The sequence below is a fragment of the Oratosquilla oratoria genome, chromosome 29 (assembly GCF_046742065.1).
Source record: "Oratosquilla oratoria isolate Oo_2021 chromosome 29, ASM4674206v1, whole genome shotgun sequence".
Taxonomy (NCBI): domain Eukaryota; kingdom Metazoa; phylum Arthropoda; class Malacostraca; order Stomatopoda; family Squillidae; genus Oratosquilla; species Oratosquilla oratoria.
Genome location: NC_134805.1, coordinates 14,392,758 through 14,405,662, shown reverse-complemented (window position 1 = coordinate 14,405,662; position 12,905 = coordinate 14,392,758). Strand labels below are relative to the sequence as shown.

General features: G+C 42.2%; 1 protein-coding gene across 1 annotated transcript; it reads right to left on the bottom strand.

Moving 5' to 3' along the window:
* Positions 1–6,783: 6,783 nt before the first annotated feature.
* Positions 6,784–12,666, bottom strand: LOC143040885 (uncharacterized). Its single transcript, XM_076212330.1, has 2 exons — positions 12,342–12,666; positions 6,784–7,273 (listed from the first exon to the last, which is right to left on the bottom strand). Exons 1-2 carry the CDS (start codon positions 12,519–12,521, stop codon positions 7,100–7,102), a joined length of 354 nt encoding a protein of 117 aa, XP_076068445.1. The 5' UTR covers positions 12,522–12,666; the 3' UTR covers positions 6,784–7,099.
* Positions 12,667–12,905: the final 239 nt, after the last annotated feature.

Sequence of the window (12,905 nt, the reverse complement as noted above, 5' to 3'; positions counted from 1 at the left end):
CAGGAAGTCAGTGATGGAGAGTCCACTAGTTTGAGAGAAGGTGGGGATTTCGGTTAGAGGGGAGATAGTTTGGTAGTTATTGATTATTGTAGGTTGGAGTTGTGGGTGAGGATGTTGCGATGGATTTGGGGCAAGGTTAGGTGCTGGGTAGGGATGTGGGGTGAAGGCTGTTTGACTTGACGTGAAGTTGGGAGAAGGGAAGGCTAAGTTCTCGTATGCATGGGTTGTGGGGTTTGGGGGTTGTTGTTGGGGGTCTACATGAGAGGCAACTTGGAGTTGTGGTGAGGTGTGGGTTGTTGTTGTTGGGGGTCTACATGAGGGGCAACTTGGTGTTGTGGTGAGGTGTGGGGGGGGGTTGAGGGGTAAGAGTGGTTGGCTTGCGTCAAGCAGTTCTCCGTGGGGTGAGGCATATTCTATGTGTGGGTTGTCAACGTTATTCTCGGGAATATTTGGAGAATCTACTTTGGGTGTGGAATGATCGATGCCACTGGGGGATTCCTTTTCTTTCGGTGGAAAAAGGAATGAGTCAATCATATTCCTGACTTTGGATCTCGTTCCTGAAGCCATGTTAGTGTCTAACTAGAAATGCATGAATTACCTAAGAGATAGTGTGTTATAGTTAGAGAAGAGGGGAGGTATAAGGCGTCAATGGGTATACAATGGGGAAAACAATTTTAATAGTTTAATCCGGCCCTTTACATGGTTGTTGTTAGCTCATAAATTATTTCCTATATCCCTTTTTATAGTGTATAATATATCCAGGGGGCAAGGGTTGATTACTACTGTGTTGTCGTGTGTTATTCGGAATTGGCGATTGATTGCATTTATGTGTGCGTTCGTATGTCTGTGTGTGTATCTTGGTTCCGAGTGCTCGGCTAACTGTTGAGTCAGCTGTCAGAGCGAATGTCTGGCGACAGAATGTCTGGGTGATGATTGTGACACCGCTCACATGATTTATGGGAATGGTGATGTGGTTAAAGTGATGTATACATATCCTCAGGGTTCCGTTCTTGGGTCACGTTGGGTCACGTTCTTGTCGTTCTTGCCTCTGTTGTAGGGGGAGTGAATATGAGGGGATGTCCTAGGATGAGATGGATGGATGGGGTGAAGGGGGCTTTGGGGAAGAGGGGAATGTCTGTTGAGGAAGAATGGGAGAGGACAGAAGACAGGGGTGAATGGAGAATGGTTGTATATGGAAGATGTTGTGATGCATGAGGTGGAATGGACGGGGGTGATGGGGGGTGAGGTAGTGTGTGTTAGCAAAATTTTGACGCAGCCCGAAGGGATTTCTCCCCGTCTTCTCCTTTATATGGGGGGGACGGAGAGGGGGGGTCGCCAATTTATGAAGCGGCCTTGCTGTGGATGTGCTGTATCTTGCTACACTGCTTCTGACCCAGGGCAGTGGACAAGGTGCAGGGATGACCCGTCATCTAGGAGGTGCTAAGATGTGAGGGAGGGTGAGGGGTGTGGAGTGTTTTTAGGGATGGAATGGGTGAGAATGATTTTATGCCTTTTCCTTTTTGGCTACCTCCCTGGTAAGGGGGGAAAAGCCTAGGTATATGTATGTATGTTAAAATACATCATACATACATACATATACCAAGGCTTTTTCCCCCTTCCAAGGGAGGTAGCCAAAAAGGGAAAGGCATAAAAACACTCCCACCCATTTCATCCCTAAATACACTCCACACCCCTCCCACCCTTCCTCTCATCTGAGCACCTCCTGGATGACGGGTCATCCCTGCACCCTGCCCACCGCCCTGGGTCAGAAGCAGTGTCGCAAGACACAGTACATCCACAGCAAGGCCGCTTCATTTAATCGGCGACCCCCCCTCTCCGTCCCCCTTTGCATACAAGGAGAGGACGGGGAGAAATCCCTTCGGGCTGCGTCAAAATTTACTCACACATACTACCCCACCCCCCACCCCCCGCCCATTCCTCCTCATGCAGTCACAACATCATCCATATACAACCATTCTCCACTCACCTCTGTCTTCCGTCCTCTCCCTTCCTTCCTCAACAGACATTCCCCTCTTCCCTAAAGCCCCCTTCACCCCATCCATCCACCTCATCCTAGGACGTCCCCTCATGTTCACTCCCTCCACATCTGCCTTCCATACCTCTTTTACTAGTCTTTCTTCACTCATTCTTTCCATGTGTCCAAACCATCCTAATATTCTTTCATCAACCCTCTCTCCCAAATCCTTTTTCACCCCTGTTCTCCTCCTCACCTCCTCATTTCTCACTCTATCCAGCCTAGTAACCCCCACCATACTTCTCAGACACCTCATCTCAAACACATTCAAACTCCTTCTCTCTTCTTTTCTTATGTTCCACTTTTCTGCCCCATACAGTGCTGTTGGCACAATCACTCCTTCATACAGTCTCCTCTTCGCATCCATTCCCAAATGTCTATTTCTCATTACACTCTTTAAACCACCAAGGCATTTACTCGCTTCTCTCAATCTACATTCTACCTCCACCTTCACTCCACCTTTTCCTGCTACACTTGCACCCAAGTATCTAAAACTATCCACTTCCTCCAGTCGCTCTCCCTTAATGTTCACTTCCATTCTACTGCCACTTTCACCCCTTGTACATCTCATCACCTTACTTTTACCCACATTTATCTTTAGCTTTCTTCTATCACATACTCTCCCAAACTCTGCCACCAGCTTCCTCAATCCCTCCTCTGACCCTGCTACAAGCGCAGTGTCGTCCGCAAACAACAGCTGGCTCACCTCCCACTTTTTTCCATTTTCTTTAACCATCTCCAATCCCTGACCCACTACCCTAGCATTCACCTCTCGCACCACCCCATCCATGTATAAGTTGAACAGCCAGGGCGACATAACGCATCCTTGACGAAGTCCCACCTTTACTTCAAACCACTCACTCTCTCCATTTCCAATCCTAACACATGCTCTACTACTCACATAAAAACTCTTGACAGCTCCCAAAAGCTTTCCTCCTATCCCATAAATCTGCATAACCTCCCACAGTGCCTTTCTGTCTACCCTATCATAAGCCTTTTCCAGATCCATAAAAGCCCAAAAAACATCCTTCCCCTTTCCTATAGCTTTCTCACATATCTGTCTTACCACAAAGATCTGATCTACACAACCTCTACCCGTCCTAAATCCACACTGTTCCTCACCAATTACTCCTTCTGTTCCTCTCCTAATCCTCTCAATTAAGATTCTCCCATAAGCCTTCCCTACTACACTCAACAGGCTAATCCCTCTGAAATTACTACATTCACACTTGTCCCCTTTTCCCTTGTAAAGAGGAACTATACAGGCACTACTCCAGTCCTCCGGTACTCTACCCTCTCTCCAGCAAACATTAAATAATCTCACCAACCAGTACACCATCACTGAACCTCCATTTTTCAGACATTCTGCATGACATTCATCCAGACCAGGTGCCTTACCTGCTTTCATCATCTTTACAACTGCCTTCACCTCATCCTTCCTTATTTCTCCTCCATTCTCCTCACTCATCACTCTCATTTTCTTCGTATTTCCCACTGCAGCTATCTTTCCTTTCCTATCCTCCTTCACATTCAGCAACTCCCTAAAATATTCTGCCCATCTTCCCCTCACTGCCATCTCTTCCATTATCAACTCTCCATCTGTACCTTTTACCTTTTCTTCCCTACTTGATTCGCCTCCTCTTCCTCTCTTAATTTCTTTCCAAAACATCTTTTTATTACTTTCAAAATTTTCTGTCATACTCCTACCCCATTTCACATCTGCTCTCCTCTTTGCCTCCTTTACCTTTTGCTTTACTTCTCTTTTCTTTTCTTTGTACGTCTCATATGACTCCCCTGTCCTCTTTTGTAACCAATCTGTGAATGCTCGCTTCTTCTCTTCTACAACCTTCTTTGTTTCCTCATCCCACCATTCACTACCCTTTCTTCTATTTCCCCCTGTCCTTCTTGTTCCACACACCATCCTTCCACACTTTAAGACTCCCTCCTTGAACCATCCCCACTCCTCCTCCACACCCATCTCTGCTCTATCCTTTACTCCCTCCCACTCCTCCTTCAGCTTCTTTTCGTACTCCTTCTCCTTTTCCTTTTCATTCAAGGAGTTCACTCTAAGAACCTCCCTACCTTTTGTTCCTTTCCTCCTTCTCCATCTATCCTCCACTCTCAACTTACCTTCCACCAAAAAATGATCTGATATTCCCCCACCCTCTACCCTTAGCACATGTACATCCTTAACTCTTCCTATCATAATCCTATTTACCACTACATAATCCATTAGCGCTCTATCTACCACCCTTCCCTCCACCACCCTCTCCCATGTGTACTTATGCTTGACTTTCTTCCGAAACACTGTATTTGCTATCATCAACTCTCTTTCTAGACACATTTCCACCATCAACTCTCCAGTACGATTCTTTCCTGGAACTCCACACTTCCCAACCACTCCATCGATTGGACCATTTCCCACTAGCATTAAGGTCTCCCAGTACTATTACATTGACATTTCTTCCTAAACCCTCTATGCACTCATTTAAATCTATCCAAAAGGCCTCCCTTTCTTCCATGCTCTTCTCACTGCCCGGCCCATATGCACTTACAAAGACCCACATCTCCTTTCCCAGTTTCACCTTCATCCACATTATCCTTGAGGAAACCTCCTTCCACTCCACTACCCCTTTACCTATCTCCTCACTTACTAGAATAGCCACCCCTTCCCTCCCTCGCCCTCTCTTCACTCCTGATAACCTCCCACTTACACTCCCAAACATACACTCACCCTTCCCTTTCAACTTAGTTTCACTCAAAGCCAACACATCCAACTTTCTTCTCACAAACATACTACCTATCTCTTCCCTTTTACTCTCATCTGTACCACATCCACGCACATTAAAAGACCCAAACCTTAGGGTGCTGGCCCGAGGCCCGCCAGCACCCCTTATGCCTTTTCTTTTTGTTTTAGGAAATTGCCCCTTGGGGCTACAGGGAGAAGGATGCCTAGTCCCTCTCCCCGTCCCTTTCTTCTCGCCTCTTACGATCCAAGTGGGAAAACTTGGTGGCAGTATTCTTTTCCCCCACCACAGGGAATTCCCCCAATCAGAAAGAGAATACTCAGAGAAATGGTACAGGACAGCAACAAGGGGTTGGGGGACAGCATAATGGAGGGACAGTCGTAGTATAACAGTGTCATCATTTCTCTATGAACAGAATTTCTTCTATCATAGACAAAATGATGTGTGGCTCTGGTCCGTAGGGGCGCCCCATATAGACCCTAAAGTATCGACTGCATGCTACTTTGCCACAATAACAAGCAGCCAATACCCCATTGGACTGGAAGAAGGCAAACATTGTACCAATTTATAAGGGATGTGATAAGAAAGATCCATCTAACTACGGACCGGTCTCACTAACAAGCACAATAGCAAATATTTGTGAAAGAGTTGTCAAAAAAAAAGATGGGTCAAATACCTGGAAGAAAAATCTATACTGAACCCAAATCAATTTGGATTCAGACAAGGGAGATCATGTACAACAAATTTTATCTGCTTTTACTCAAGATTAATAGACATAATACAAGACAGCGATGGGTGGGCAGACTGTGCTTTTCTGGACCTGCAAAAAGCATTCGATAAGGCACCACATAGGAAACTAATAAAGAAGATAGAGTCAAAAAGTGGCATCAAAGGAAAATTATTAGAATGGACGAAAGACTTCCTGATTGGAAGGAAAATGAGAGTTGTAATTAGAGAAAAATTCTCCAACTGGGAAGAAGTAAAAAGCAGTGTCCCGCAAGGATCAGTACTGGCCCCAATCATGTCCACCATATACATTAATGACATGAATGAAGGTGTGGAGTGCTATATGAATTTCTTTGCAGATGATGCAAAATTACTAAAGAAGGTAAAAATGGAAGAGGACTGCAACTCATTGCAGCAAGATCTGGACACGATCTGGAATTGGACTCAAAAGTGGGAAGTAAAATTTAATATAAAGAAATGCAGTATAATGGAATTTGGAAAGAGTAAAAACAGAATATCAAAAGATTACAGAATTGGGGAAGAAAAAGTAAGAAAAGCAAACTCAGAAAAAGATCTTGGAGTGATGATAGGAAAAGACATGAAACCGGATAAGCATATAAATAAAATATTCGGAGAAACCTACAATTTATTGAGGTCAATCAAAGTGGCATTTGCTTATTTGGGTGAAGAAATGATCAAGAAAATACTAACTACACTAATAAGACCAAAACTTGAGTACGCAGCATCACTTTGGACACCCAGTACCAAAAAGAATACTAAGAAACTAGAAAGAATACAAAGAACGACAACCAAACTAGCACCGACTCTCACCGAACTAACATATGAGCAAAGACTGTCCAAATTGAATCTACCAACTTTGGAACAAAGAAAAGAAAGAGGAGATTTGCTGGCTATCTACAGATAATGAAAGGAATGGAAGTTTTAGACAGGAACGACTTGTTAGTGTGGGACAACGGTAAAACGAGAGGACACGGAAAAAAGCTGGAAAAGGACAGTTATAGAAAAAACTTGAAAAGGGACAGTTTCCCACACAGAGCAATAAATACATGGAACAAATTAGACAACAAAACAGTATGTGCAAACACTATACAAGATTTTAAGATAAAACTTGATGCAGAGATACAAAGACGGGTCACCATGAGCATAGCTCCCCTCCTATATATTACAAGTAGGTAAACAAAAGAAGACCGAAAGCAGCACTAGGTTTCATTAAGTATACATAGGGAGATTTTTCATACATCACCAAACAGAAAAATCAACACTTCCAAATTTCTGGTAACCTTCACCCTCCTTCTCTATGGTGATGTACATCCCTGTTCTGGCCCAGTTGCAATGACACTCCCAAAACACCCATGGGTAAGCTGTCTAAAAGGAGTCTGTCACAACAGTAGAGCCATCAGCTATGACTTCTGTGGGGGGTGGACTGATATCAAGTGTTGTGGAATTTCTCTCAAAATCTACAATGCCACTGTAGTGAATGAGGACATTTTCCACTTCACTTGCAATGGGTGTACACTCAAAGAACCAACAGGCCCCCCTACGTCTGATGGTGAGAATGACCGTATATCTGTTAACCCTGATCACTGTGCCCACCCCAGTCAACATCTGGGGATGACTTCAATTGCTTCAACAAGCGAGGCTTCCACTTTGTGTACTTGAATGCTAGAAGCCTTCTACCAAAGATAGATGAGTTCAGTCTTCTAGTGTGGTGCACCAGGGAAGAAGTCATCAGTGTCACCAAAACCTGGAAAGACAGTTCCATCACAGACTCAGAAATTGCGATACTGGGTTATAGTGTTGTACATAATGATAGAAAGAGGGCTAGAGAAGGGGTATATACTTTCATTTGCAATGATATAGCATTCAACCCCCATACAGACCTTATGAGTAACAAGGGCCTCAAAGCTGTGTGGATAGAAATACTGTTACCTAAGTCACATCCTATCTTATGTGGGGTCTGTTACAGACCATTGAAACAGATGTCTTTAGCACATTAAAAACTACCTGTTTCAACTTGGTCAATATGCATGGCCAAGAAATTATTATCCTAGAAGATTTTAATACGAATCTGATGAGTACAAACAATAACCTTGTTAAGGCAATGAGGGATTTGATAAAATCTCATGGCCTGATACAACTGATTGATGAGCCTACCAGAATAACAGGCACTTCTAAGTCCATTATAGATCTTATCCTGGTATTTGGTTGCAATAAGACAACACAGTCTGGTGCTTGTGATTATGGTATTATTGACCACAGGCTCATATATTGTTCTAGGAAGGCTAGGAAGATGACTTACAATCAACACAACACAGTGAAGCTTCATTCCATGAAGCTTTACTCACAGGAATGGTTTGTAGACAAACTGGGTAGGGCAGACTGGTTGTTTATGAGGCTTGGACTATTAAGTGCACATTTCATACTATTATTGACAGAGTAGCGCCTCTCAAAGAAATATGAATCAAGCAGAAGACGGAACCATGGATGACAAATGAAGTGCTGGGTTTGATTAGAGATAGACAGATTTGTTGCAAGATTTAGGAAAACTAGAAACCAGGAGGACTATAATGGCTATCTACACTATAGGAACCAGGTGAAATATTGGAAGGAAAAAGCCAAAGGTGATTATTGTACTAACATGATGAACCAGAACAAAAGTTATCCAAAGAACTTTTGACAAACTCTGAAGAATTCAGAAGCTCACGCTAAGCCTAGCAACAAAGCAGACAGGATAGGACTCGTGATTAACAGTGAACTTAACTCTGACAAGAATGCCATAGCTAACCACTTCAACTCCTTTTTCACAACCATAGCTACTAAACTAGTAAAATCCCTCCCAATGGGTTCTGGGAAATTTGGGCTGGGGTACGTTCAGGAGTACTATGAAGAAAAGTCCACAAAGTGTTTCCAACTACATCAGAACATCCAAGAAAAGAGATGTTTCAATTACTGGCTAACCTAAGTGCCAATAAGGCTACAGGGTTAGGTGATATTCCTGCAAGGTTTGTTAAGGATGGGGCCATAATTATAACTCCTCCAATACCTCACATAATAAATTTGTCTATCAGTTCAGGATCTGTCCCAGACAACATGAAAAAGGCTTGAGTAACACCTTTTATAAGAAAAATGCAAAACCTGAGGCAGGAAACTACAGACCTTTTTCAATTCTATGTATTATTTCCAAAGTTGTTATTCCCTAGATTGTCTGTCCGAGCAGTCCTGTCTCCCCAAGGAATACCACAGCCAAAACGGGGTTTCCTATAAATCCTTTATGGAGTGTATGTTGTGTTGTTTGCGTGCATGATTGTGTATAATGCAGTCTTCCATGACATGTTGAATAGTATGGGGTGAAGTGTTACACTCTGGCCATTTGTCCACAATGCGGTCATCCAGTCTCCCCAACCCGAAGAGTTAGGGGCCAAACAGCAGCAAACACCCCTTGCTGGCGCTACGCAGGTGGCACCTATCCCCAGGAGGGGCTTTGGTTGCTTGGGCAAGTACCACATTTCCAAAGTTTTGGAATGTATCATATACAATCAGTTAGATACCTACCTGACATGCAATCTGGCTTTAGATCAAACTATTAAACAGACACTAGCTTCATGTACCTTTATGATCTGATAAAACAGGAATGTGACATTGGTAACTACACAGGTTTGATAAAAGGCATTTGACACAGTAGATCATGATATTTTATTAGAAAAAAAATTCAGGCATTAGGAATGGTGAATCATGGCTGGTTCAAGTCCTAAATGGAGTCTGCTTAAGTGACACAGAGATAACTTGTGGTGTACCACCAGGTTCAATTCTGGGGCCACTTCTATTTATCGCCTATATCAACGACATGCTAGGTGTGGTGATCAACTGTTACTGCTCTGTGCAGATGACACTGCACTAATTGTCTCAGGTAGGGACCCAGTTGAAGTAGAGGAGACCCCGAGTGTTGAACTGTCTTCAGTCCAGGACTGGCTCATAGATAACAAGCTGTCTTTACACCTTGGTAAAACTGAAAATATTGTCTTTGCATCCAAACCTAACCTCAGGAAACACTGCTGCATACAGGTCAGATGTGGGGGTAATGTCTTGGCATCAAAACAAGATGTAACTTATCTGTATTCTACAGCAGTAGAATAGTATAGTATATCAAATGGTGCTACACTGATATGGTACTCACTCATACTATTTTGGTACCTTTTAGTACTATTCTATTGTTCCTGATGCATGTTGCAATGTTCCTTTAATATGTTGGTGCTCAAATTTTGGTTTCAATCTTGTGTGTTATGAACATCTTAGTAGTATTAGCAAATTGATAATAATGCTTATGTGTAATATGTGTACTGATTGGTATTACTCATGACCCCTTAACCTACATGTATGTTGTCTGTAACTTAGTGTAGAATAAGTCTAATGAGGACCACAATGGAAAATAAACTTGCATGCTTTTTTGTGTAATCTTCAGATATTGTAATTCTGAACTATGTTTTTTATCTGTATTTGATGTATTTGATTTATTGCCAAATAAACCTATTACTATTATTATCATAAGATGGTAGTACTCTCACCAATAAATTATGTAAGATATATTACCATGTTATGATTTCATTAACCTTGTCATTACCAAATGGGTGCTACTAAGTGATAGCCTGGCAACAAACAGAATAATTAGTAAAAATATAAACAGGTGAGATAGTTCGTCACAGTGAATTATGTATACTACCTTGCCCTAAACTTGTACACAACTTATCTCGAGGACCTTAGGCCTTGGAGGTTGTATTTCTGGACCACCACAATCTTACCAGACTGCAAGAACCCTAACTGGGAACTGAGCCCCAGACCACACACACACACACATCAACATCAATAATGTATTAGCAATTGAATATTCTGGTTAAAATAGTAAAGTTTAAACAGCATAAAAACTTCAAGATTAGTAAATATAATCTATTTGCATATCATAATGTAACAATCTAATACAGTTTGGCCAAATGTACCATAATGTAACCCAACCTTATCTAAACTAACTTCACCTGAATTGAGTGTTAAGCAGAAAATTGGATTATTTAGACTTGATGAATACATTAGTACAACCTGATATTTAACAAGGGTAACAAGTCATTGCCAGCCAACTACGGTCCTGTATCGTTGACTTCCTTCATCTGCAAGGTCATGGAAAGGATAATCTTGGAGGACATACTGGATCATCTCAGATCCAACTATTTGTTGTGCGACCAACAGCATGGATTCATAGGAGGGAAGTCAACACTAACCAACCTATTGGAGGCTCTCGATATATGGACAGAAGTACTGAGCCATAACCTGCCTCTTGATGTCCTGTTCCTGGACTGTGCTAATGCATTTGATACTGTATCACATGAGCAACTGCTTCCCCAGATCTAGTCTCTTGGGATTAGGGATAATGTGTTGACCTGGATGAGGAGCTTCCTCACAGGTAGGAAGCAATGAGTGATGGTGAAAGGAGAGTACTCAGAATGGGCAGATGTGAGCAGCAGTGTCCCACATGGATCAGTTCTGGGCCTCCTCCAATTCTCCATGTTCATATGCAATATCCCACAACTCCTCAATAAACTGATCTTGATGTTAACTGGACATGCAGAGCAGGGATTTGCAGGGGGACCTTGATCAGCTGCAGGACTGGATATCTAGGATGCAGATGTTGTTCCACCCAAAGAAATGCAAAGGGATGCACCTTGGCGACAACAATCCCACATGCAGATACACTATGACATGCTGGATGGCACACAGTATACACTGGAGGAAGTAGATGAGGAGAAAGACCTTGGAGTAACTAATTATTGACTGCAAGTTATCTTTCTCCAATCATGTGCATGCCCAGATCAATAAGGCAAACAAGGTCCTAGGAGCAATAAGACATACATTTGCTTCCTTGGACAAGGAAACCTGCTTCCTCTATAAGACTCTGGTGAGGCCATACCTGGAGTATGCTTCAGTGGTGTGGAGCCCAAAATTGAAGAGAGAGGCTCTGGAGCAGGTCCAAAGGAGGACAACTAGAATGGTGCAAGGACTAGCTATCACAAATGTCTTACCCTGAAAGAGTGGAAACCCTAAAACTACCTACCAACATTGCATTACCACCAACAGAGGGCCAGCATCATACAAACATTCAATATCCTAAACCACCAAGATATAGTTAAGTATGACAGGCCATGTGCTGTATGTGGAAAGACCATGTTCCTACCTTCAACAAGTCTACTCAACCAGAGGACACAATTGGAAACTACAGGATCAACACCAAACAGGAGCCAGAAAGTCATTCTTTGCTGCTAGAGCAACACAGACATGGAACAGTTTGAGTCAGGAAGCAGTCAATGCCCCAACAGTGAACAGTTTTAAATCTCACCTGGGGAAGGAGTGAAGTGAACACCCGGACCTGTACCATTACCAGTTCTCTTACTGAATTAATACCTCCACCAAAGTTTGATGCAACACATTAAAAGAAGATGTATAGGGTCTAATTAACCTCATTGGGTACTTAAGGACCCTTACTCAAGATAAATACTTAAGGTAAATGCATACACATCTGATCAGTCAAACTGATATTGATAATCATCCCAACAAACAATAACATAAAATAATAGTAAATAAAGTACACAAAATTTCATGACATTTCAAACAATATTTTAAGTTACCAGCAAAATTTAGGGTGTATGAACCGGGTTCCCTCTAATATAACTTACATTGTAAGTCCATTTTCGGAAGTTTATGATTTTCAATAACTGTTGAATAATGTTTATTTTAGACAAACCATGTCACCTTAGAAATAAAATACCAACCTGATATGAAATGGGCACTGCAGTCTGGCTCTCAGCTGCAATACATCTCTCCCTTCTGCGATTCTCAGCAGGTAAACTATAAAATAAGAGGTGTGGACACTTCTCCTGCCTGTTATTGCAACCAACAGCAGCACAAAAAATCCCCATATTTCTGATCAACTTCAAACTGTAACTATTCATGTTTGTAACTCGCGATAAATGTCCAATATAGCCGACCTCAAACTGGGCGCGTGACCTGTAACGTCACATGAAACCCCTCAATAACCCATTATAGGTTCAACACCCCAGTACACATAACTATCATACATAAATATAAGGTTACAAATGTTTTATGGCCATCAAACAACAACTGGGGTCGGCAAAGCATGTGGGACAAAGTTCACGGGTTATCAAAACAAAAGATTAATGCACAGAGGTAACACCACTTAGATTTATCAATAAACATACGAACTTTACAGTGTATAGGAAGTAATTATGAAAATATATTTAAACAATAAAACATTCTGTAGTGAGGACGTAGAATGCAATAAGAAGACGGGAAAAAATATGAATTCCATTACTTCC